At 49.2% G+C, this 26401-nt stretch overlaps 1 protein-coding gene and 1 pseudogene across 4 annotated transcripts in view; both read right to left on the reverse strand.

Annotated features, from left to right (window-relative positions):
• Nucleotides 1-17648, reverse strand: part of LOC142818300 (interferon-stimulated gene 20 kDa protein-like) — a 29652-nt pseudogene extending 12004 nt beyond the window's left edge. Inside the window, exons 1-4 of the transcript XR_016350671.1 lie at nt 10294-17648; nt 8513-8687; nt 4344-4362; nt 3478-3633 (exon numbers count right to left, since the gene is read on the reverse strand). The product of XR_016350671.1 is annotated as an interferon-stimulated gene 20 kDa protein-like (transcript). The remainder of the gene's footprint in view (nt 1-3477; nt 3634-4343; nt 4363-8512; nt 8688-10293) is intronic.
• Nucleotides 17649-18077: 429 nt separating this feature from the next.
• LOC102459698 (apoptosis-enhancing nuclease) lies at nt 18078-24747 on the reverse strand. Of its 3 annotated transcripts, none has more exons than XM_075897055.2 (4): nt 24656-24747; nt 22555-23338; nt 21769-21969; nt 18078-21168 (listed from the first exon to the last, which is right to left on the reverse strand). In XM_075897055.2, exons 1-4 carry the CDS (start codon nt 24715-24717, stop codon nt 20965-20967), a joined length of 1251 nt encoding a protein of 416 aa, XP_075753170.2. In that variant the 5' UTR covers nt 24718-24747; the 3' UTR covers nt 18078-20964. The 3 variants fall into 3 exon arrangements, with proteins under 3 accessions (XP_075753170.2, XP_075753172.2, XP_075753171.2); XM_075897057.2 differs by having other exon boundaries at nt 24649-24747; XM_075897056.2 differs by having other exon boundaries at nt 24615-24729.
• Nucleotides 24748-26401: the final 1654 nt, after the last annotated feature.

A 26401-nucleotide genomic window follows, 5' to 3' on the forward strand; every position in this document is an offset into this window, starting at 1 on the left:
GATACAGAGAAGAGTCCCAGAATCTCCAAACTGAGCAGCAGGAACCTGGGCTGCAGGCACTTTCTGTGTGAGAAAATTGCCTTGTTTATGACCCTACGTAAATTTCATATTCCCCTCTACGGCCTACAACCTGGTCCTTTTTACATGTTATGGGGCAATGGTTTAACATACCAAAGGCCATGGGTTCAGGACCCATGAGATTAGTAACATTTTATTTCCTACAGGCTGCGAGGACTTTAGAAAGTACGCCGTGTGCACTAACTGCTACCAGAAACAAATGATAAATAATTCTCTCTCTGATTTCCAGCTTGAATTTGACCACTGTACAAGTCTAGCAGCCAGCCTGAGCTAGTATATGAAACGCATACCGAGTTCTTTCTAATTCATACATCTTTCGTCAAGAACCTGAGATTTTAGGATGGGGTTTAAGTCAGGACAACCTATGGCTTTTGTGGCTTACACTTCCACATCTATATTGGGTCTACAGGGTCCAAACTCGCTAAACCTTGTTTTTGTCAGCAAACAGTTACGACTCAGAAACTGCTTAAAGGGGCAGATATATTCAGCAACAGGGTGCCATTTTTAGAGTCACTTTTCTGACCATGACCACATATTAATGTCATCCTAAAAAAGTAACAAGTGTTGCTTTATGGAGCTCTGGCTTTGATCTTTTTTACCTTTCTGGGTTTTTTAAGAGACACAAGGATCGAGTGGCACATGGACATGCCCTGTCACAACAGGGCAACCCTGTGTGACTCTTTCCATGGAATTTGCCACTCAGTTGACTGTGGCTTTCCCTTTAAAACTGTGGAGAAATTGGCACTAGTAAAAATGAAAGGCTCTCCGTACTGGCTCGCTGGAGAGAAGGTGGGAACAGTAACCATCCAAGCTTCTCCATACAGGATTGCAAACATACCCTACCTCTGACCTGCAGCAGTCCTTGCTATTCTAACCCTGGATCCCAACCCAAACCAGCTGTGTCCCACAACCCTGACTTGCATCATCCCCTGCTATTCCAATCCACAGTCCCTCCTACACGGAGGCTGACAACCTTACCCTATTGTTCATTAGATTTTTTTTAAGTGAACAATTATCCTTGGGCCAAGGCAAAAAAAAAAAAAGCCACTTAGCTGGCATTTTTAACCTCTTGAGCCAGTCCTCCCAAATGTCAGAAATGTGACCCCTGGGTTTCAAAGTGATGGGAGTGGATGATGCTGTGTGCTTTTTTAGATTGAGAGTCCCACTCCATGTGTTCAGGAAGTCATGCCTTCATCCCCACGCTTGGGACAATCCTGAGTCATCTGTTCTCAGCAGGTCCCTGTCTGTCTCTGTGAATCAAATGGTGGCAAAAGTTCAAAATTCAAATGCCAAGACATTGGGGCAGCAAAAGGCAAAGGTGATGAGAGTACCTGCTGCCCTACCTGACTACTGAATGCAAGAAGACTGGAGACCACATCTGCATTTCAGACAGAGAGCCGGGGAAAGGCAGGAAGAGTAATTGATAGAAGTCTCTGCTGCGTCCTATCTGGTCTGTTAGGTCCTCACCTGTCAGTGCAAGATAGATCCCTCTTTTCCATTTAGCCAAACTAGCTTTACAAGTCCTAAGTGACGCAGCCCCAAACTTCTCCTCTGGGAAACTGTCTGAGAGATGGTTCAGGAGTTCCTGAGTCAAGAAGCAAGCAGGAGGACCAAGGCTCTGGGGCTCCAAGAGTGAAGCTTCCAAAACAGAAGTCACATGCAGAGGAAGAAGTAATGGAGACCCTGCAGCCGGGGGAGAGGGTCTGGGACAGTGTCAGAAATCCGTGCAGGAGGAGAGAAAGAAAGGCATCTGGAACTTTGCCTTTGGGAGATGGGCCCGGGAAGACACTGAAGAAGAACTTTCGCAACAGGAAGGGGGAGAACCAGCCCCAATGTGAAGACAGCGAGGAGCTCCTCAACAGTAGGAAACAGCACGGGAGATCTCAGCGTGGAAAGATGGGGAAATACTTCTAACTTTCATGTTCACCGTATGATTCCCCTCCAGGCTTTCCCTGTTGCCTTAGGCACCTTTGGTTCCTCAGCATAAACTGATTTACTTTAACCTTCACTAAATGTAAAGAATTGGAAGAGAAGAGGTTTGTGGTTTCAATTGGGTAGTTGTCAAGCTTTACTCTTGGTTTGGGACACTCTGCCTGCTCTGGCTTCTGTGAACACCAATGTAAAAACTAAACCGTGTCCCTCCAGGGCAAACTAGAAAGCCCTGCTTGTTTGCAAAGGAGTGGACAAGTGTGCACCTCAGAGTCACTCCTCATTTCCCGTGCATTTGAGCCTCCCTTTGCAAATTATCCCTGCGTAGGAATAGCCCCCTACCAGAGGAACACTTGTCCCCTGCCTCCTGGCATCTCAGGCTAAGGTAGGCACAACATCGCTGCTCCAGCATCTTCCAGTTGTGTTCACAGCACTGTGGTTATTGCAGTTTTAGTATTATCATTGTGTTCAAACAAAGTGCTTGTGGCTGGCCTGTGCAAACCCAGGTCTTCCGACAGAAGCGAAAGTTTGGTGCAGTAACCTGTCCCACCTACATGGGAACTATTGACACTCACTTAGTTTCTCTCTCTGCTCAGACTCATTTGCACTATCATAAAACATTCCCCAGCAAACTCCATCTCCCCTCTACGTGGCTGCCTGCCATATGATATGCCCACTGGTAGCTGGTAGGTCTGAGTCAGGCAAACATAAGCAGCCTAAGGGCACCACCTAGTGAACAACTCTACAAACACGGGCCCTAAATCCCTAAGCTGGTAGAAATAAAGCAGCAGACTGCAGAACTAAGGGCTGGGTATTATTCAGCAGTGAGGATGGTGTAACAGTCACCTCTTGCTCCTGCCTTTCTCTATCAATCTAACCTTATTAGTTATTTGTATTACAGCAACCTGTAGAGGCCCCATCGGAAATCAAAGATGCCTGGTGCAAAGTGTACCGACACTTGCTCAGAGACAGTCCCTGTCCCCGTGAGTTCCCAATCTAAATACCTCAAAGACTGAGCCCTGTGCAGATAGAAAATTTGTATCCTCATCTGCAAAAATGGGCCATGGGTGCGGATACCTGCAGATATAAGGTGGATATCTGCAAACTTGCAGGGCTCTAGCCATTTACTCTATGCCAACTTCATCAGCTGGCAACAGTTAACAGGACAAGTGCCCACTTTTGTCAAGTATATATGAGGGCGGGGGGAGAGGGGGATGCGCAGGGGCCAGGCAGGGCTCCTGCAAGCAGTGACAGCTTCATACATTGGCAGGCAGGGCTCAAATGAGAAGTGACCCTAGCCCTGAATAGGGCAGCAGGGGGTCAGTGAGTAGCTAGGGCTAGCCCCATAGGGAAGGGAAGACGCAGGACAGGCCTGCAATGGTGACCTGTTTTCCCTTTGGGAAGCATGGTCCCCTTACTCTCATGGGACATTCACTCAGCACATAACAGGATCATCAATGAGAATGTTACCTGGAGCCTGGCCGGCAACCTCCAGTGCAGCTGCGCATGGGAGCCGATCTGAACAAAAAGACACTCTGAAGCAAGAAGTCCCTGCAATGGAGCCATCCCCTTTGACCTGGCCCACTTGAAGAGCTCCATGGCTGCCCTGGTATCTTCCACAGCAGACTCTGCCAACCTGTAAAACAAGAGACGGGCCCCGAGCGTGAGGTGGTGCAAGCAAAACCAACCTGGAAAGCTCAGGGAAGCTAGATGGACATTCTAGGCTTTGCTAAGACAACATGGCTGACAATGAGGCCCCCCTCAGCTGTGCATGGCTCTGGGGAATGGATCACTATGGCATCCAGGGCCCATACACAATCCCAGAGCAGTATTATATTGCATGGGAATTATACACATCTATCAAGGGAGAGTAAACCTCATGGCATCCAGTCATTCCCCAAGGGGCAAAAAAAATCCTGATACTCAGGACGAGCAGGGTGCTTACTCTGATCATGAGATGGGGTAAAGGAAAGGAATCTTAGATACATAGGCACGGGAACTAGGGATGCAGTCTACTGGGGGAGAGGGGGCTCTGCATGCTGGAGGCTCCGCAGCCAGCCCCCAGTCCCAACTACTGGCCCTGCATGCCAGGGCTTTGTTCCTAGCCTCAGCCGGAGGGAGAATGGGGTGAAGGCAGGTGTCAGCACCCCCATTCTAAAAATCATTCCCACACCACTGCTTAGATGCTGCAACATTCCCCCCCCCCCAGAAACCCTGCACACCCCAGCAAAAGCAACAGCCAGGAGTGATTTTACTAAAGGAAAATACAGGGAGAGTGACGGTAACAGCCGGGAAGTCTCACAGTAGGGATTTGTGTGCCCTTTAGCATGCAGAGCGTGGCCTTCTCGCCTGCTGCTCCCTGGCCCTCCCCTCTGCTCTCCTTGGAGCCATCCGTGCCGCACTCCTCTTTTCCATGCTGGTTTCCAGGGAGGTGAATGCTGACTGCGCTGTCTCGGTTTTATAATAATACCATTCCAGGCAGAACAGTTTCCAGGCAGAGATGCCTGGAGGGAAGGTGCCAGGATGGGATTGCAGAACGGCTCTCTGCAAGCTCACATCAGTGCTCAGCACTCCAGAGTCTCCACCACAATCTGGAGTGAGCATGGCGATGAGCTCCATGCTGAGCAAGCGAGTCCCGTGACACTGCTTTACTGTGGTTATAACAGTGCCAGTGGGTGCAGCATTGGCTGTTGTTCCTGCCAAGAGCAGAAATCTCGATGGGGGCAGAGTAGGATTCCCTCCAGCTGTCCCCACGCTAGCTTGATGTGACAGCAGACACTTGCCGAAAGGTTGTGACTCCAGGGCCCAGCCCAGTGACACATGACTCCATGGAGCTCCTCCCCAATATTTAAAGCTCTTCTTTAGTCTAGTGCCACCAAAACATGAACAAGAAGCAACACATCAGGCCCTACACCGTGCACCTCTTCCCCTCCCCGATACCGCCAGGAACCTCTGCTAGGTGACTGCCATACCCCACAGCTGTTTTCACGGTGACAGCAGAGCCGGGTGGGTTGTCCCGCCGTCTCAGGCAGTAGGGTGGCTGTTGCGGAGGCAGAGGACGCGGTCTCCATTTGGAGAAGGGAGGATGAGGTGGGCGACAGCAATGATTTTCAACAAGGGTGGATGCTGTGAGCAGGTTTTAGGGGGTCTGTCAAGCAGGGCTGGCATTAGACTTGCTGGGGCGTAGGGCAGAAAGCTGAAGTCCCACCACATAGGGCAGAAGCCCAGAGCCCCAAGCCTCACCCCCCGGGGCTGAAACCTGAACAATTTAGCTTAACAGGGGCCCTTGTGGGGTGGGACTCTGGGCAATTGCTCTGCTTACTACCCCCAATGCTGGCCCTGGCTTGTACATGCAGAAAAACAGTCGTGGCACAGGTGGGCTGCGGAGTTCTTAACAGCAGGGTGAGGGAAATGCAGAAAGGACAAAGGTTGAGAACCCCTGGGCTACAGGCCTCCCACTCTGTACAGCATCAGCTTGGCCCCGCCCTGCTCCTGAGCTGTATCCAGGGACAACATGGGCCCCACCGAACACAGGAAGGACGTTCCCTTTGCAGCGCTCGGGGGGCCAAGCACAGCAATGAGCAGAGCCAGAAACAATGCTCAGAAACTGTGGCTGGCTGCCTCCACACTGAGCCAATTTCTGCCTGGGATAGGCCAGGGCTGGGCTGAGGATGGTGGGGTGTTTTGGAGGCGGCCTGTCTCTCCCCTTCCTGGGTAGCCATTGGTTTGCATTAGTTTAACACAAGTTGCATTCCCAAGCCTCTGCACAAGGAAAAGGGCTAGAGCTGGTCTGTTGCCTGCCCCAGCTCCTCAGGGCTGTAATTTCTCATGAAGAGCATCCCACACAGGGACGTGGGACAGGAGTGCCAAGCAACAAAACAGTGGCCATGCCCTGCAGTGACACCCCAGAGCCTTGCGGGATGTTCTGATATTGGGTCCAGCTCCCGCTTACCCCCGGCTTGGTTCCAAACCCTCCAGGGCTATATCTCAGGCATTCCATGAGCTACTAAGGGCCAGGGAGTTCTCTCTTTCTCTGGGCAGCCTCTGGGCCCGGGTCTCATCGGTCAGGCTGTGTGCATGTGTTCTGGTCAAGAGGAGAGCGGGTCTGTGGCTTGGTGAGGCGCTTTTCTCCCAGTGTTGCAGCAGGATAGTTCCACACCAGCCCTCCTCTGTGTGCACAGTAATTCCTCCTGTGCAGATGATATTTCTCTCTGGGCACAAAGAGGCTGAAAGGGGGAACTGGAGTGAGCAGGTAGGACACCTCAGTGGTGCTGCCTCCATTATCTGCACCTGCGAAGTCCCAAGCGCTCCCAACTCCCATGGACTTTAGTGCCTGACATCCGAGGGAAAAGAGGGCACTCGTTGCTTCCCAGGATCGGGCAGTTTCTGAGAGGATCTTGCCATTTTCTCTTATCTGCAGACAGTCACGATGTTGAAGTGGCTTGTTTTCATTAGGGAAAGGCTGTTGCTAGGCCACACCAATCCCTCTCATTGGTGAAAATGGTTCCTTGCAACCAATCAGTGGATCTTTGCAGGAGTTCACACACACCAGCAGCTGAAGTGCTAAGCGTCTGGCAGATGTGCCTATTCATTTTCAGCTTACACCTATTGCTCCTGCTGGACAAACAGGTTATTAAGACTCCTATGATTTTAATTTTTCACTGACAGTAGGTTTTCTGCCTTCAAATTTACAATCCCAACAGAAACAATAAGGCAGCCGTTCATGTGGTGAAGGCACAGGGCTGAGACACAGCACATCTGGGTTCTAGTGTGGACACTGACACAGACCCTCTGTATGACCATGGCCATGCCACTTAATCTGTGCCTCTGTTTCCCATCTATAAAGTGGAATAACAATCCTTTCTCCCTCAATCTTGTCTATTTAGACAGTAAACTCTGAAGGGAAGGTCCTTCACTATGTGTTTGTATAGTGTCTAGCACAATGGAACCTGTAGGCCGGGTCTACTGTAATCAAAATAGGTGGCTCTCATTTCCAGTCTCGGGAATCTGGGGTTACTGCATGTTGAGGCTTTCTTCATCCAGCCTTTTAAAGCTAAAGCTGTGACCAGGAAAAGCATATTGGGCATTGCAAAACACTCCAGATCCTCCCCTCATCATGCCCTGCTGGAGGTTCCATACAAATAGATCCCTAACAGCTCCTCAACAGCAAGACTTTATTTAGGTGCCTCAGAAATCCCCAGCCCCAGCACTTTCATCAGAGAACCAGCAGAGCCAGGGAATCAGAGAGAACAGGTCACTGATGACAAATCCGGGGAGATGGGTTTCCCAGCTCTGAGTCAGCACTTGTCTCCCTCAGCAGCTGCTACTCATGTTTTAAGCCCTAAAAAAGACCTTGACACCTCGCAAAATGCAGATACCTTGTCCCTGCCCCAGAGAGGGTACAATGAGATCTGCACAATAAGCAAAGGAGGCAAACAGATGAAGGAGGTAAAAGGGAAAGGAAGCACAAGGGGAATAATAAAATCATGTAATTACTCAGCAAGGCGTCTAATCCCACAGTGAGCTCTGCACAGATGGACTCCTGCACCAACATGCACCCTCACTGGCTCTAAGAATGAACAATTCCATGGACACATGAGTGTGCAGGAGGGTAATAATGGGACATGGGAGTGGAGCTCATTGCAGGACTGAGGTCAGAGGCACATGCATATCTTGATGGCTCTATTAACTTCTCCCACATCCAAGTTTCTGTGGGAGAGGAAAGGCTGCCAGGAATGTACATAAGGTCAGGGGGACAATCCATTATCGGATTCAAATTGCAAGGTGCCCCTCTATGAAAAACGGCTTTTAATGGAATTAAAGAGGAAAAAGCTTAATAAGAAAGAGGTGAACACAGAGCTCAGCTGGAATTGTCACGTGTTGTTCTGGGAAAGGCTGTTGCTAGACAGAAGTAAATATCTGTGTGTCACCTCACCTTCTCTCATTGGTTAAAATCCACTCCAGTGACAAGCTTGCTAGTTACCTGCTATTGCAGATGACTGAAAAGCTAATTTGACAATTTTTTTTATAAAGCCTTGAGTTCACATTGGTAGGATTTCTGGGCTCTTATTAGTCTTTATTCAGGATATTTGGATGAAAACCGCTTATTTGCAAATTCTAAAAAGTGACATGAAATTTACATAATGGATATCCATCCAGACATTCATTAACTGTCATCCCCTTGCTTAAAAGTATTCAGTCATCCAGTAAGGAAGCAGAAACACCACCACCACCATGTGATTTAGGTGATCGAACAAGGGAGATAAACAGGTATTCCCCCCAAAAAGCGATGCACTGACACATAGGTGAATATTCACGAACATTCTGAGAACTCCAGATTAGCTCTTGAATGAATCACTAAGCAGCAAAGAGGCTACACTTATAACGTAGCCAAATCCTAGAAAATACTGCAGCCTGCCTTCTACTCGATCTGACCCTACCCTTTCACCAACTACAGCAGGATCAGAGTAAGCGTGCTAGCTTTTGAGTGATTTGCCTCCTTAACTGGATGCTTTCATTGAGCAGCTTTTCACAAAGGACCAGGATGGCTTCCCTCAAGGAGTTCCCCACTCTACTTTCCTCTCTCAGCAACATCATTGCATGTGTCATAGACTCAATAGTGCCACATGTTTTCTTTCAGTGCTTCAAAGTCATGATGTAAATCGTGGCCAGCCCACCAACTAAAATCTGGAGAAGGTGGAAGAAAAGCAAATTTCACACCATGAAAAGGTCCCAGAGGCCAAAAGAAGCATCAGACAATTGGGCCTTATCTGTGTTTTTCTGAAATGGCAGGGGAGTGCTCCGAACTGGGGCTTTGAGCTTGTTAGAGACGAGAGTAGGCGCAGCAGGCATCTATCTCTAAAAGACTTGTGCTTGCTGAAAGTGTCTGACATTTTCTGTTTGCCTCACATAGGAAAACACGCATTTAAGTGGTATTTTCAGAAGCACTTATCACCCACAATTGGATCCAGATTGTCAAAAAGGGCTCAGCTCTCAGCAGTGCTGAATGAGTGAAAACCAAGGCCCAATTGTGGAAGCTGAGCCATTTTGAAAATCTGTCCCATCCAATATTCAAGACATATCACAATTGCAAGTCTGAACATCACCTACGCGGAGGCATTTTAATGTGCAGCACTTTACAAATGTTCTTTCAATTCCATTTCTTTAGCGTGTGGTATTTTATCATTATTTCTGCATTACTTATTTTGCTTAATGTTTTCCCTTTCTTATCTGTATCTTATGTAAATGCAGCATCTGCTGGAGGATCTATAAACACTGTATCCTTAAGATTTTGCTTGCAGCTTCCTCTGTTCTCACACACTTTTCTCCTTGTAGCCAAACAATTTCCATGACCAGTGTGGGGGTCTAGAGCAGTGGTTTTCAACCTGGGCTCTGCATCTAAGATTTCCAAAGGGGTCTGCAATTCCTTTCAAATGTTTTTAAAAATCCACAAGACTCCCAGGTCAATCAACATTAGGGCTCATCTCTGCTCTATCTGTACAGTGCCTAGCACAATGGGGTACTCAACCATAACTAGGGCTCCCAGGAGCTACTATCATACACATTTTATAATCAATCATCATCATCATCATCCACACATAGGCTAACGGATAACCAATCAAATCACAGGTTTGCTCTGGAAAGGAGGCTCAATAGTTTTGATAAAAATAACCCCACACACAGTAAATATTGAAAAATCAAAATCTTTCCATGCAATATAATGGGGGGGCCTTTAGTGATGGAAAGTACCAGTTGATGGCAGTTTGGTAGCTCTCGGCAGTGAGTCTGGAGGTGTATGATATGCAGTCTCCGTTCCAGGATTGGCCAAGACTGGAATGGAGGGAGAGGACTGGTAATTGAGGAAGGCTCTAGGCTTCTCCAGAGCATTATCAGCCATGAGCCATACTTGCTGGCAGCTTCGGCAGTGACCTTAGGCAGGTAATTAACCCACAAGTCATTGCAACCAGGATTATTCTCTCATTAGCTTTTCTACAGTAGTGACAATGGAGTGTGTGGCCGCCAGCATCAAATCCCATGGAGATAGTTACTGTACAAAGTGGATAAACGTGTCCACAAACTGGTTGGTCAGCTTCACCATCCTCCCTCCCAGTCTGGGACAAACCTTTTGTATATTTCAACTAGAAATGTATCTCTGGTGTGTGCTCAGTGGCGCATTGATACATGCACCAGAGGATAACTCTAGAGCCATGCGAGTTCAGGGGCAGAACTCGGAGAGGAATGCCATTCTCTGTCCAACAAAAGGCCAAGTGTTTCATTGGATGTGGCTGGATTGTGATTCCTCTTACCTATTTCTGGGCAACTGTGAGAAGTGTAGCCCCTTCCATATCCAACGGGTGAACTCTGCTCACAAAGGTCCTCAAAGCTGTTATAATGCCTTCTGATCAGATGAATGGGTTATAGACCACGTTGCCATAGTAATCTAGGATGCTGCAACGAGCCAATCTGTGCTCAGTTCCAAATAATGCCACACCCCCCATCTCGCAGTCTTGAGCCATGATGTCAAAAGGGCTCCACCATCTTCCGCTTGGTTTAAAGATTACACAAAACACCATGCACAGTAAATCGAAGCAGACTGGGTGTGGATGTGTGTGTGTTACAGCGAGTGTGAACATGCTTCCATTCCTTAGAAAACATACCAGGCATGGTGGGAATTCTATGTAAAAACAAAGCAATGGCTCCATATCCCTCCAGAATCACCTGCAGCACAAATCATCATTTCATACTGCCAGAAAGATGCCCTTTCTCCCCCAGGCTGGAAACACCCCCATTTTTCAGACAAGACGTTGCCTGCTACATGATGGTTTTTCTGCAGCAGGGTAACTGTCTGAGGAAGAATCTTTTTCTATGGGGTCACCCCTAAGGAACATTAGAGCCCCCTCCACAACGTGGTTGTAGCACATTACTTGACCCCCTGTAGGAGATCCTTAACAGTTCATTTATATCCGCGGTCCCCGAACAGCGAGGCATTCCCCTCAAGGAAGTCCAGAGGAACATCTGGGGGGCACATGGCAAGGCCCAGGCCAGCACCCACAAGGGGCAGGAAGGGAGTGACTCCCAGCCCCACTCCACCCACAGCCACAGCTCTCCTCTGCTCAGAATCTAGCTCCAACCTCAGCTCCGCTTTGTCCCCTGTTCTTCCCCCAGGCCAGCTCCACTTCTACCCCAGCACCTGCCCCATCCCAAGGTCAGCCCCCAAAACAGCCTTCAGCCCCGGTTCCTCTGCTGAGCCAACTGTGTTCATTCCTCCTCCTCCCCATTACTGCAGGCTCCAGTGCTGGCAAGGGGGGAGGAGCAGGAAAAGTTTGGGCACCACTGATTTAAATCGATATTCACAGTATTCATGAGACCAGGCAGGTGAGATATCTGAAGGAGAACTGGGCACAGCTCGAACAGCTGGCTGAACAGGTGGCTGGGGGTTGGAGTCCCACCCACCCTGGGAACAGCCACGACCAGATTCCCAAGGGATAGAGCTGGCACACTTGGTATATAGGAAGGATAAGGGGGACCCTGAAGGTAGGGAGGTTGGGGGACTCCTCCATTGGCCTCTCTCTGTTTCCGCCAGACGTTGGTCCAATAACAGACGTTCTCCCATGCACCTTGTCTCTCTAATGTCCCAGGACCAGCATGGTGACACTGCCACTGGCCACGCACTGGTCTCTATAACTACATCTGCCCATCCTGGCAGAGACCCCTTTGCAGAGGGCCCTTGGCAGGGAAGGGTATAGTTCGAGTGTGGGAAAGAATGGTGCAGCTTGCTGCCTTAGGGAGTGAGGGACTTTGGCACGGTGGCTATATTGCAGGGTTTTGGAGAAAAAGAGGCTGCCCGGTGTCACCGCCTGTCTGGCAGGCCTCGCTCCCACCAAGGGGTTGCTCATTCTGCCAGTTGGCAGGAGGATCCCTGGGTGGTGATAGATCCTGCCCCAGCGGAGAGCCAAATCCTAGGACAGGAGAGGCATGGCCCAGCAAGTTCTGCAGTGGGAGGAGCCCCCTTGCTAGCAGTTAGCAGAGCTAACCTCAGGTCACATGCAGGGTTCAGCCTTCCTGGCTGGCTATGCAGCGTCACCCCTCAGTCATGATTTACTAAATGCTGCAACCAGCTGTAGAGCCCACATTGACCCACCATGGACTGGGAACAAACTGAGCACCCTCTGAATGGCTGCCAAGAGGAGAGTTAAGCATGAGTTTCATTTAAAGCCTGATTTTCATAATCCAACCCTTGAAACTAACACACACTGCCCACTCCCCCACTATGACCCACTGACACACACCCCTCCACCGCTTTCTTTTAGGCACAGACCTTTAACAGCCTCCTTCCCTCCCGCAGGGGTTGTGTTATAGTAGCCACTAGGAGCCCTGGCCATGAGGGCCCATTACGCGAGGCTCTGTCCAGACACAACAAAATGTAATGCTACTTGGCCTTGAAGTCTGTCCCCCTGAAAAATGGCCCTGCTGCTCCTGGAGTTGAGCAAAGCGTCCCACAGCCTCTCGGCGCAGCTGGAGGTCCAGGGCATAGCTTAGTTCTAACCAAAGCATCTCCTTAAAGAGTTAAATATACACAGTCCAGATAGGAACAAATGCAAAAAAGAAAAAGGCCCTATCTGGCCATCTAAGTCTCTGTGAGAGTCTGTGGAGCCACAGTCTCCCAGGAAACAGAGGTTTCAATCAGCTGAAGTAGATACACTTGTTTCCTTCCCACTCTAATACTCCACTGCAGTGTAACAGACACTGGTTGCTTGGGGATTTTTTACTAGTGTAAAGACTGTACAGGTTAGCTGGGAACTGCCTGTTAGCTGGGCTTATGCCCAATCAGGGCAGAATCATTTGCCACAGGCAGCTCCTCAGGTGGTGTCCAGCCTCGACAGCAACCTTGAGAGTGGAAAATGCAAGAGACCAGATTGTTTACTGAGCTTTGTACAGAGGGAGACAGGCTGCCCGCTCAAGGAATTTATAATCTAGCCTAGGACAGACCTTATCTATGCTACAAAATAGAACTGTTACTGATCATGCAGCATTGCCAGCTCCTTTAACATTTGGTACTTAAAACTCCAGTTCCTGGAAACAGAGGGGAGGGTATGTGAAAAATCTCAGCTTTCACTAGAAAAACATTACAGGCCTTCATGGTTGTGAAGAAAGGCTTGAAAATGAGACCTAAGCACCCTGTGGTGGCTCAAAACCTGAAGGCAAACAAAAATAGCCCTCCAATGTATTATTAAAAAAATCTGAGAAATTTTAAGCTAATCCAATGATTTGGAGGCAGATGGCCAACTCATGGGTTTTGAATTTTGGGGTTTGGCAGGACTACTGATGAACTAATACACTCAAGCTCCAACCAACAGGGGCTAGTTATCTCAAGGGGAAGCACGTGATACTAGCCTCTTTTATTTGTGTGCTGCACCTCTGCAAAGAGGAAAGCACAGCTGCAAGCCATGGGGTGATGAACAGGACTCTTAAATCTTCTCCCAGTTGAAATTCTGTTATCTGTTGGCACATGAATTAGGGACACTGCAATTTCCCAGAGAATCTCTCTCTTCCAGTCCTGGTCTAATGATGCCCAGGTGGGGAGGGAGCCAAAAGCAAGTTGCTAGGGAGACCATGTGCTTTCCAAGGTGTGAGCTGGCTACCTGCCTGCGCTCTCAGCAACTTCCCTCTGCCTGCAATCTCTCTGTCTCACCCACACAGTGACTCTGTGATCTGCATAAGCAAACACTTTGGTTGAGATCCTGGAGCTAGTGAAGTTCATGGCAAGACTCCCACTGTCTTCAAGGGGACCAGGACTTCATAGGTAGTCACTTTCATCAGAAGATTGGGCTTTTCTCTGTGTTACTCACACAATAATGCAATTTCCAATAAGCCTACTTTGCTCTCTGCAGCTGTTGTACCACCCCCACCCTCCCTCATTGTGTGTTTGCACTTTCCCTGCTTGTAGGAAACAGGCTGTAATTAGCATCAGGGAGGTGAAATCAGGACGATTCACGATAAATCTCCACTGCACTTCTTGGAAAAGAATGCAAACGTAAGTGGTGAGGAAATGACTGAGTTTGAAACCAGTTGCATCTCTCCCACATACACCTGGGTGAGAACATGGCCCCGTTTAGTGTCTCAGCAGGATGTCCTGTTAGTTTAAGCCCCTACAGCCTCAGAGCCCCCACACTAAACTTCCATATCGCATCAAAGCCAGGCACCTACTCAGTGTATTAACTTTGGGAAGAGTGGTTACCTTAGCATGGCAAAAACATTGAAACTGAACTTTTGGGGTAATTGAAAAGAAAACCGCAGTAGAACATTTACCCTTTTCCATGCCCATGGCACAATGTAAAACAGGGCTAAAACACTGCTGTTTTAAAGCATCCTAGATTCTTTTAAGTGAAGTACTGGAGGAAGCAGCACCAACTCGATGCAAGTGATTTGTACTGAGACAAAAAATGAGGAGTTGTGTGGCATCTTAAAGCCTAAAGTTCTACAGGACTCCTGGTTGTTTCTGATGAAACAGACTAACACAGCTGCATCTCTGAAATGTGTGCTGAGACAGAACCACAGGAACTGCAGCCAGAGCTAAAATAGATAGCAGACCTTCACAGCTCCTTTTAGGCAAATTCTGTAACATTTTCAAAGTGTTTCTGAGTCTCTAGGTTCCCTCTGAACCTTCAGTAGCCAAAGAAGGAAAGTTGGGGGGGGGGGGGGGGTCAGTGCAAGGCACATGTCACTGCAGCTCTGATTCTTCTGTCTTGAGAGTGGTAGTGTAGGGATTTTTAAGGCATCTAACACCTGTGACAGGTGAAATACTCCAGGATGTGTCTGAAAGTAGCTCTTTTCCCTGAGGCTGAGTTTGGTAAATTTATTCATTCTAGTTTTCCATGTTATCGAAGATTTCAATTTGTGAATAACCGATAGGTGATATCCTGCAGCTATATGATTATTCACGGTTAGTGATGGGTCACATGAGGGTGTTTGCCCTCCCTGATTGGGCTGTTAGTAAGGAGCAAGCACTTCTGCAGTCAACAATGAATTCTTGTATTGACACAAAACCCTCTGGTGATGTGCAGATACAGCTATTTGCACAAAAAGGAGCCGTTTCCCTCCCTGTTTACATGAACAAAAAAAAACTGCCCCAAATACCTGTGCCAAGTGCACACAACCCACACCTCACCATAACCTGTCAGTCCACACCACTATTCAAAGATATCCACAAATCCTGTTTTATGAATATCAGAACATGTAGCCCTCTTCTCATAGTGGAATATTTTTGATAGCATCCCCTAGGACTGGTTTCCAATGCATACAAATGGAGATCTGGAAATATTTACATGTATTTATAGCTGAAGCACTGTGCTGCCTGGTTTACCTTCTATAGTCTGATTAAGTTCATTTTTCTGCACTCATCTAACGCAGTCATCAAAATGACTAGTTTTCCTTTAAGCAAAGCATTTTTCTGGTAGATGGGAAGGGCGGGCGGGCGAAGAGGCAGCTTCAGCACACTAACCATAGTGTATTTTAAATAAAATTATCCTACCCAACGCACATATGACTCACATAACGCTTTGGGGAAAATAAGGCTGAGCAAGCCTCCTGCCCCTTGCAAAGCTCACCTTGTTCTTACGACATGATCAAGGCAGCTTGCTTTATGAGCATCACAATTCTGATCAAGCACTCCTTCTCTTTAAAGCATAGGCGTGATCTGTGTGAGCTAGCTCCCTTCTGCCATGCTAGGGTGTGGGAAATGCTTCCTCCCAGCATACCTGTGGAGTCTCTTAAAAAAAAAAAAAAAAACCCCACACCTTTAATAGGTTTTTCCTGTCCTTCAAGTAGAACAGCTGAAAATGCTTAGCACGCCACGGGCCTTCTCATCATCAGAACATGCAATAAGCCTGAAAGAGGCCACTATACATTGTACAGCAGAAATATCCCAGCCTTGCACTCATACTCAGGGGCTATGTCTACACTGCAGGCTTTTTGCACAAGAACAGCTGTTCTTGTGCAAAAACTTGCCGGATGTCTACACTGCATGCGCATTCTTGTGCAAGTAATTTTACAGTACAGCATCAGAAAACAGGGCTTCTTCCAGAAGAGTTAATACCTCTCCCCATGAGGAATAAGCCCTCTTGCGCAAGAGCTCTTCCACAAGAAGGCAGTGTAGACTGGCAACATTAATTTCTTATGGAAGAAAGCCCTATGGCTAAAATGGCCATCAGAGCTTTCTTGCACAAGAGAGCATCCACACTGCCATGGACGCTCTTGTGCAAAGCACGTGGCAGTGTGGATGCACTCTTGTGGAAGACTTTTTCCACAAGAACTCTTGTGCAAAACAGTTCTTGCACAAGAAGCCTGCAGTGTAGACATAGCCTCAGGGTAGTGAGTTTTCCAATAGCTTATGGGGGTATGTCACATAGCACCAGGGAGTGGAAAACCATAGTAAATAGAGGAAAGTGGGATTGTAAAACCCAGGCACTGGCAGGTGTAGGTTGTGAAATGAAATTGATTCATTTGTTCTTACCTGATGATTTCAAGGTGCCAGTGTTCCTTTAACAGGAAACACCAGGCTTTAGATGTCACCATCTTTAACTAACAGGCGTCACCACTGCTGCTTCTTAGCAACTGAAGAGTACTAGATATAGGGCGACCTTCCTCTATTGCAGCCCAATCAGAAGATCCTTCAACAGCTGATACTACTGCTTGCTGTCTCTCCCCCCCTTATCTCAGTAAGAGAAACATTCCAGAAACAAATAGGATAGCATCTTTTATGGCGAGGACCAAGAAACTGGTAGGCAAGGGGCACCTCTCCAAAGGAAGCTTTAGAAAACAGAACAACACTGATTGGATACGTCTAGACTGGCATGATTTTCCGCAAATGCTTTTAACGGAAAAGTTTTCTGTTAAAAGCATTTGCGGAAAAGAGCATCTAGATTGGCACGGGCACTTTTCCGCAAAAGCACTTTTTGCAGGAAAGCGTCCGTGCCAATCTAGACGCGTTTTTGCGCAAAACAAATCTGAGCTGTCTACACTGGCCCTTTTGTGCAAAAGCTTTGCGCAAAAGGACTTTTGCCCGAACGGGAGCAGCATAGTATTTCCGCAAGAAGCACTGATTTCAGATAGTAGGAAGTCAGTGCTTTTGCGGAAATTCAAGCAGCCAGTGTAGATAGCTGTCAAGTTTTTCCACAAAAGCAGCTGCTTTTGCGGAAAAACTTGCCAGTCTAGACGCAGCCATTTGGTGTGTTCTTATCTTCTAAAGCCTGCGGGGTGGGGGAGGAAATCCACTATAAAGCTGTCTGGAGACAGGATCAGGTTGTAGATGTTTGGGATGGCATCCCCTCCCCCCAAAGGAGCATTCAGAAGGCTGCGTCTAGACTGGCAAGTTTTTCCGCAAAAGCACCTGCTTTTGCGGAAAAACTTGCCAGCTGTCTACACTGGCCACTTGAATTTCCGCAAGAACACTGACGATCTCATGTAAGATTGTCAGTGTTCTTGCGGAAATACTATGCTGCTCCCATTCGGGCAAAAGCCCTCCTGCGCAAATGCTTTTGCGCAGGAGGGCCAGTGTAGACAACGCAGTATTGTTTTGTGCAAAAAAGCCCTGATCGCGAAAATGGCGATTGGGGCTTTCTTGCGCAAAACTGTGTCCAGATTGGCACGAACGCTTTTCCGCAAAAAGTGCTTTTGCGGAAAAGCGTCCGTGCCAATCTAGACGCTCTTTTCCGCAATGCTTTTAACGGAAAAACTTTTCTGTTAAAAGCATTTGCGGAAAATCATGCCAGTCTAGATGTAGCCAGAACAGAAGAGCTCAGAGGCAGGGAATTCTCTCCCCAGCGGCCCTCCTTTGAACAGCATTTTAAATTAAGGTTGCTATTTATTTGGTCCCTCCATAGAAAGTGACTTGTTTGAAGAGGCCTGTTTGTAGTCTCTTTTACTTTCTATACACACCCAGCAGTGCCTGGATTGCTGGCTGTCAAATGCTTGGAAGTCTCAGGCCTTACCACAGCAGAATATCATACCCCGACTCCCTAAGCACCAAGCGACCATGAAGGGCCAACCAAGACACAGAGACTTGCACAAGTAAGTTTCAATTTGACAAATATATTATATAAATATTTCATTTTAAACCTCTAGCATCCAACTACGCTCTAGACACCTTTCCTAGAAATACATAGCTTAGAACTACATTTTCTTCTTCACCTCAGCCCTGGTGCCCAGGCAGGGAGGCCCTCACTCATGAGGCTAGGAAGTTGGGATTTGAACTTCCTCCAGTTTTATTGTTTCAGTGGGACCACGTTAAACCACCAATGTGCAAACTGGATGAGAAAAACCTCATGCCGTCTTAGTCCGTGAGACTCCACGTTCAGGAAGACTATAGCCTAGTACATTTACTGGGAACACCTTCAAAGCCAAGGCTTTTTTGCTACTGTTAGTGTAGACTGTTGGGAAGAACAGGCATTGGCAGGAAGACCCCCACTGCTGGACCATCTGCCTTCTCCCTAGTCTGCCCTTACAGAGAGCATATAGAGGCACGCTTCTCCTCACACAGCATCACTGAGCAGAAAGCAGGGGGATTCTAAGCAAGGTGGCTGGTTCCCACCCTATATAGTCAAACTACCCCAGGAGACAAAACTAACAACAGAAGGACAAAAGAAGCCATCACCACAGAGCAATGTCCCAGAGCTGAATAGGTAGAAGTAGGCAACATCTATGGCCATCCTCGTACCCCTTCCTCCTCCCACAAATTTGACCTCCCTCCCCAGATAATTAGATTTTTTTGTGGAGGGAAGAGAACAAAAGTCAAGTTCCCTTAGCACAGAATAGTCTCAATGCCATGATTATCACTGGCCACACAGGCTGTGTCAGGAATCGGCCTTAGGATACTGGCAATGGCTCAATAAGATACTGTCCACTGCTCAGCTCTGGCTAATTTCTGTGGGCACGTTTCATCTGTGAACAGTGACAGGGGATCAGGCGGAGCAGTTTCCAGATCATTGTACTTGGTGACAGTTACTCAGCCTTGTGCAGAGCACTACCACCTGAGGCTGGCGAGAATGGAAGTTAATGCATTGCCTGGGATTTTCTCGTGGCTAATTCAGAGTCCCAGCCAAGGAGAGTCTAGTTCTAGCTTTGCCAGAGAAGCACTTAGCCTTTTAAATTGTACAGCTGATTGCTAGCACAGACATCGGATTGGAAGCATTTCCTGCTCCTTTGAGCCTTTCACTCAACCCAGGAAGCAGTGATGCAGGCCCAAAGCTCAGCAGTACACATACAAAGGTCATACCACTTAAATATAGGCACGTGAAGGAAGGTTGGGGCAGAGAGGAGTGTATGTCACATTTCTATACAGTGACAGGCCTTAGCCTTTGATAACCATCTGGGCAGTTCTACCCCACTGCATCATTTCAAAGTGAAGTTGACCATTAACTCCGAACCAAAGGGTTGAGCAGGGAGGGTCAGCCCTGACCTGAACAGTCCTAGCTCTGCACGATATACATACACTGTGAGGCGTGGAATCTTTCTCCCCCCGCCAGGGGAAACATGGAGCTTTTCCCATCTCTGGAAGGACTTAAGGAGAGCTGCCTTCTCCCAGCTCTACATCTATTAGATGCCCACTGGCCATGGAAGATTCCAAACACAGACTGCAGTGGCAAACACCCAAAGACTTTGGTAGAGCTCTACTGTCTCTCTATATTTAGAATCCCCGAGTTTAAAAAAAAGCTAAAGGTTGATCTCAGCACATCAGACAGGAACAGATGACACTGCTATCACACATCCATCCTCGTAGAGTGCTGTGGGACAGCAGGGGCTGCCCAGAGAAATAATCCTGGCATCTGCCCAGGTGGTTTACATCTGACATGATCAACACAGGAGCATGTGTGGGGAGGACTGAAAGAAGCCAGGCATGTCAGATTTTAACCCAGGAGCCACAAGCTGTGTAAAAAACGGCCACGTCTGCTTTTTATCAAGTCAGACTCACTGGGGAGCTGCTTAAAAACCCAGGACCCTGCACCTGATTTGGACTTGGAGCGCAGGGCTCCATTGTTTGCTGCTTTACAGGCACAGGTAGCTCAGTGTAAGTGACAGCAGCCCTGTGCACTAATGGGGATTCAGGTAGTCCATGCCACTGCTGTCGCAGGAGTCTGGGGAGCACAAAAACAGTTCAGAGCCATCTTGGTCCCTGTTCCCCCCCTTCCAGGCTTGCACTTGGGACAGCCACAAGAGTTTTACTGCAGTGTAGAAATACTGCAAGTGTCATCTCTGGTCACAGAACTGGAAACTCCCACAGCCCAGCAATATCAGCTGCATTTTGACCCTGACATTGAGCAACACATGTAATCACATTTCCTTTGCTATGGGTTCCAGGGCCTTTGGCAGGGCTCTAATGAGAAACAGCTGCCTGTAACACTCCTGGCAAGCCAACCTGCAGTGGGAATTAGGAAGCATGTAGGGAACCAGGTCCCAGAACCATCTTTAGTCAATAGCACTCCATGCTATTGAAAAGTCTGCACCCACCGCCCTCCTTCCCTTTCCTCTTTCTGCATCTACTAGACAACTGAGATGCCCCACATCATGCTTTTCAGTGTAATCTATGGACAGCCAAGGCACCAACACAGGTTCCTAGCAGCCAACGAAAAGGCAGAGTTTTTCACATTTGTTTCCTTTTACTTCTCCCTAGTGTTCAAACAGGGGAAGGATATTATAGGGCCCGGGCAGGTGAGAATAGGGTTGGGAGGGTTCATTTCCTTCTCTTACTAATATTTCACGTTAACAAAGCTGGAAGTCCGGTACTTTTCATCCTACATTTGCTTTTTGTCCAGCATGAGCAATCCAGTTGCATGGCTCGGTGTCGTTTTTAGGATCTCATGCACCACCACCAAGCTGCCATGTTGGAGGAGCCAACAGCTGCTCCGAATTTAAAAGCTGAAGGAGGAAAACCCCTTAAGGAAAAGTTGGAGCCTCAGAATTTCATTTGCAATCTACATTCAGGTCTTTGGGCCAGTACTGGTCCTCCATATAATGGTCACTATCTGTGCAGCTGTCCGTAGGAGTGCTAGGGGGACTGGCGGGTAGACTGCTGGCAAGCTCCTGCTCCCACTGGACCTCCACCAGTCTGTAAAGCTCCATGGAAGTCCGAGCATCCTCTACTGATGAGTGTCCCTTCTGGCCAACCTGAGGGCAAAGAGAAAAGGCCGTGCCAGAGTCAATGGTTGGTGAAGGCCCCAGAAACAAGCTCCCAAACGCTCCTTATCCACCAGAATAATGACAATTTTTGTTGGACTTCAAACACACCCTGGGCTCCATCTCGCAAACAGATCTGCAGATCAGTCTATTTAAAATGTTTTCTGGGTGCTCCCTTGCCACGGTATCTGTAGCCCAGAGCCTCCGATTTATTGAAGTTATTGGGAATTAGACACCTCTGAGGATTTGGGCCTGCACACTTCAACATCTGTAATGGATTTACCCTCCCACCACCACAGTGCAAGGCAGTGCTATCATCCTCTATGGGGAACAGAGGGACACAAACCAAATTACTTGCACAAGGCCATGAGGGAAGCCTGTGGTACAGCAGGGAATTGAACCCTGGTCTCTTATAGCCCAGCTAACACCTTAACCATTAGACCATCCTGCCTCTCACATGCAGACACCGACATCCACATGGTCTCCCACAGGGCCTACCCTCACAGATTCAATTGCAACCTTAGCCATTTCAGCAGTGAAGGAGTTAAAGACTCCCCAAATCCTGCTTTCCAGGCCCAGAGGGTCCCTTACCTGAATATGTTTGTGGAGCAGCTGCCTGGCCAGGCTCTTGAGAGAGACACTGACTTTCACAGGGAATCCTGCCTTCCGGTTCAGCAAAGGGATTCGACTGGTGTCTCGAGTGCGGCTTGTGGGGTGAAAATACTTCAGGACTCTGAAGTCATTGTGGATGGCATGTCCCACCACAATCTTGTCTTTCAAGATCTTCAGGACCTGAAAGTGTCAGAGGTGATTAGTTGGGCATCACAGCACGATTAAGAGAGGGATTTAAGAGTCCTTCCTTGCACTGACTTCAGATTCTCCAGCTCTATCTAACCTCAAATCCAGTCCTACCACTATGAGGTCACAGATCCCCACTGCCCCAACACAGTCACTGAAGAATCAGAGCTACAATTCCCAGAGACACTAAGTTCCAAAGCATTTTCTGGTTTCAGGGCAGGCTGGAAATTTGGTGAAGGGGCAAAAGAGCGGGAGGGAAGGCGCACACGTGTATAGAAACTCTCACCTCAAGGCTGATTCACAACAAACCATCTCCAGAGCAAGGATTAGAAACTAGGAATTCCTGGCTTCTAGTCCTATGTTTAGGTCTCCAAACTACGGTGCTTTTCTAATATCTCTTGGTAGGAGAAGGCAGCAGATGAAGGCCTCTGGTTGTTTGCATGTCACCTGCCAGTTGGTCTTAGAACAGCAACACCCCATCATCTTGGCAGAGCAATACTTTGACAACTTCTTACAGAGGGGATGAAACCTAGCCTTTGTTCAGACTATACATCTATGCACACCACACCCCTTGCTTACCTCTCTCTGTGCAGTCCGGAAGGGGATAGCATTCTGCATGTGTTGCTTGGTGATTCCACTCCAGCGAGTCCTGTAGTCCACAATGGGAAGCTCCGGTCGGACATATTTGTCATAGATTACGTCTCCGTCGTAGTTTACCACTGTGCATCGTGCCAGCTCGCTCACCTTCCCACCAGGGCCTGTGCCCACCATCTCACAATCAATGGCTACGCACTTCCCGGGTCTCTGTAGTGAGCAGGACAAAGAAGCTCTTCCTGAGTTGGAGCTGCCAGGCAAAGATAACCTGCTCTCTGAGTCTTGGGAAAGCGAAAGGGAGCATTGCTCAGCCGTGCCCCCTGGAGGGACTAGCAGAGCCCGCTTCAGCTTTGCGAGCTTTACATGGACTTTCCTCACAGACTGATTGTTTACGAGAGATACAGTCTCACTGGTTGGCTTGTCACATCCACTGGCTTCCTTGTTTAATGAGCCCCCTTTGGATGGTCTGAATGCCTTTGGCTCAGTGTCATGTCCCAATTTGGGTCTCAATAGCCCCCTCTGCTCAAGCAGAGCCCTACGCTCCATAAACCGCTGGTGTTTCCGACTCTTCTTTTTATTCTGGCTTTGCAGCAAGTCACGATCTTCCACTTGTGCTCCGTGAGCCAGGTGGGTTTTGGAGCGAGGGCAGCACAGATCCCACCTGGCATTGGCGTACCCGAGAAACCGGCCATCAGCCCCCTTCTGTCCCACCTCGCAGGCCTTTGCTGTGCTCACGACACCTAGCATTAAACCCTGGCCACAAGGCATCCTGCCAAAATAGACCACAGCACAGGGTTAGTCAGTGGCTGGTAAAGAGATGGTCCTTGCCTGGACTTGAGAGGGACTGTTCCATTCCTCACAGATGAATGGAGATAGGGCTGCCAACTTTTTAATTGCACAAAACACCCTTTCCTTGCTCCAAGGGGCTAGCTCCACCCCCCTCCATCACTTGCTCTCACCCACCCTCGCTCACTTACTTTCACAGGGCTCAGACAAGACATTCAGGTGCAGGAGGTGAGGGCTCTGGTGGCGGGTGCAGGCTCTGGGGAGGGCTTAGAGATGAGGGGTTTGGGATGCAGGAGAGGGCTCAAGGCTGGGGCAGGTGTGTGTGTATGCACACGCATGTGGGTTATATAAAGGCTTTGGGAGGGAGTTTGGGTGCAGAAGTTGCCTCTGGGCAGGGGTTGGGAGTGTCAGAGGGGGTTCTGGGTACCGGCAGCAATTACTGTGGCTCCTAGGAAGCGGATATCAGATACCTGCAACTCCTAGGTGCAAAAAGGCTCCTCATGCTACCCTTCTGCCACCCTGCAGCTCCCACTGGTCAATGTTCCTAACCAATGGGAGCTGCAGAGCCAGTACTTGGGACGGAGACAGGGACCTAGCAGCCTCTTCCAGGAGCCAAGCAGGTAAGAAGCCTGACTTAGTCCCAGCCCCTGATGCACCCCCGACCAGACTGTTAACAGCGGTGCTGACCAGAGCCGCCAGGATCCCTTTCGGACCAGGCAGCCCACAAAAAAAAAAGGAGGGGGGGACACCTGGCACCCCTCAGTGGCAATAGTGAACGATGGGTCTGCCTGGGCTTTATCACAGTCTTGTGGAAGGCACAGTCAGTCCCAGGAGACAAGGGGGCGAGGGAATACACCTAATTGGCCCAATCTCTGTGTGCTGGGGAGCGTCACGGGGCCCTCCTGGAGGGCTCAGGCCTTAGCGTGGCTAATATGCCCGAGCTGGTGACTCAGTCAGGCCTGGCCAGAGCGCAGGCAGAGCCTGTGACAGTCACAACTCGGGCCTGGGGGCCAGCATCGCCCGAGGCATAGCGGAGTGATACGGCCACAAGAGGGGGGATGAGCTGGCCCGGCCAGAGCTGACTCTTGCCCCAGTCCCCTGGCTGGGCTCCGCGGTGCCAGCTCTCCCCGGGGCAGGGGCCTGGGACTGACAGGAGCAGCAGGACGGGCAGAGAGCGTGCGCAGGAGAAAGGGGCTCCTCTGCCCTTACCTGGGACCCCTCCTCCAGCCCGGCCCCCCCTCACTCACTCACTCACTCACCCGGGCCGTGGCCCCCTGGGCCGGCGCCCCGCACCTCTTACCCCACCAGCCGGCTTCTCACACGTGGCTTTCCCGGAAGCAGCGGCTGCAATGGCTCCCACATGCCCGGGCAAGTCCTGCCTGCATGCTCCGCCCCCCGTCCCCTCCTCCGCCTATTGGCTCCTGGGGCGGGGGGGGGGGGGGGATGCGATTTGCATGAAGGGGCGTGATTGGGCGGGTCGCTGCTGGCTGCTTTGCAGCGCGTGGGACCGGTTCCGCGTGCGCCCTTTCACGGCGCCTGTCTCCGGCTGGGCTCCTATAGTTGGATCGTTGCTTTTGGGACCAGGCAGCCCTTTGGGCCGGGGGTCCCCGCGCACCTGTGGGCAAGGCCCCGGCTGCAAGAGGACTGGAGACCGGGTTATATTGCCTCACGCACCTGTAGGGAGTAGGAGAGAGCTCGGTTGCTCCGGGCTCTGCTGCAGACTTCCCTGCACATAGCAAGCTGGGCCGTGGCCCTTAAGGCGGAGAGGAGGGGATGGGGGAGGGTACCGATTTGAGGGCTTTCATTTATCCTTGTGACACAGTGAAGTGGTGGGGTCAGGTCTTGTCCCAGGAAGAGACACGATGCTCTGGGTAAATTGTATTACTATTTCTGCAGGTTGGAGCAAGCAACACCCAGGGCCAACTGCTGCTATATTCTAGATAGGGAGGGCTCCCACCCGTAAGGTAAAAAACTTGGGCCCTCCTGGATGATGGTGGGCCAATACATCCATGAGGCTGTGTCTACACTTGCAGATTGTTCCAGGCCCTGCATTCCCCTAAGGATGGCTCAGGGGTCAGTGGGCTCTGGGGTGGGGTTGGGGAAGAGGTTGGGGTGCAGGTAGGTGAGGGAGGGGGCTCTGGGACCAAGTTGCTCTGTCTGCAGCAGGGGAACTGTGATGGGGTGCGGTCACCCCTTGGGGTGCTTCCCCAGGTGCTGACAAGGCCACTGCCATTCGCCTTCCTGCTCTCTGGGGTTTCTCACCTCTCTGTCTTGCTGGGCCAGCTCCCTGGTCTCCTCTAGCCAAGGCACAGAGCTGAGATCCCTACCCCCTCCCCACCTCCAAGAAGCAACAGAGACACTGAAACTCTTCAGGTCCAAAGAAAACGCAGTTTTGGGCCCAGCTTCCTGGGATACCACTCCCTACATTGGATCAGAACCCCAAATGAACTATTTAGGTAAACCCCCTTTAACAATGAAGGGGTAATGTACACATTGTTTGCTTCCCTGAGTAACAATTACTTACACTGCTTGATAGTAGAGAAAAGTGATTTTATTAAGTACAAGCAGTAGGATTTAAGTGGTTATAAATGAGAACAGGCAGAGCAAAGTAGATTACAAATTAAAAATAACAGAAAATGCTTAGCTAATTCTAACACTAAAACCTCAGTGCAAACTCATTATAAACTCACCCTAAAACTGTTCCTTTTCCAGTTAAACCTTCAAAACCAGGGAAGTCTCCTTTTCCCTAGGGTCTTTGGTTTCCTCCCTTGGGTGTGTCACGCCAGCCAAAAGACCAAGACCTGCCAGTTTCCTATTGTTTTAAAGATTCCCCTTTGAACAGGAATTCTGTTTCTACATTCTACCCTTCCATTACTTAGTCAGCCCCACTAGTTGGGGTGGACATGTGACTGCCTCAGAACAACCATGCTAAGATTTAGAGAACAAAGGAGATGGTTTACAATTGGACATCTAGACATGGAGGGTAACAGCCTTGATGGCTTTCGTTTGCACATTTAAAACCATAAACCATTCCATATTCCATACC

Source organism: Pelodiscus sinensis, chromosome 14 (genome assembly GCF_052426305.1).
Source record: "Pelodiscus sinensis isolate ZL-2025 chromosome 14, ASM5242630v1, whole genome shotgun sequence".
In the NCBI taxonomy this organism is placed as follows: domain Eukaryota; kingdom Metazoa; phylum Chordata; order Testudines; family Trionychidae; genus Pelodiscus; species Pelodiscus sinensis.

Excerpts from the sequence above, each read along its gene's own strand:
- LOC102459698 (XM_075897055.2), bottom strand. The coding sequence starts at position 24,717 with ATGTGGGAGCCATTGCAGCCGCTGCTTCCGGGAAAGCCACGTGTGAGA. Across the intron at positions 23,339-24,655 it reads GTGAGAAGCCGGCTGGTGGG|GATGCCTTGTGGCCAGGGTT; the intron begins GTAAGAGGTGCG and ends CTATTTTGGCAG. Across the intron at positions 21,970-22,554 it reads TCCGGACTGCACAGAGAGAG|GTCCTGAAGATCTTGAAAGA; the intron begins GTAAGCAAGGGG and ends TGACACTTTCAG.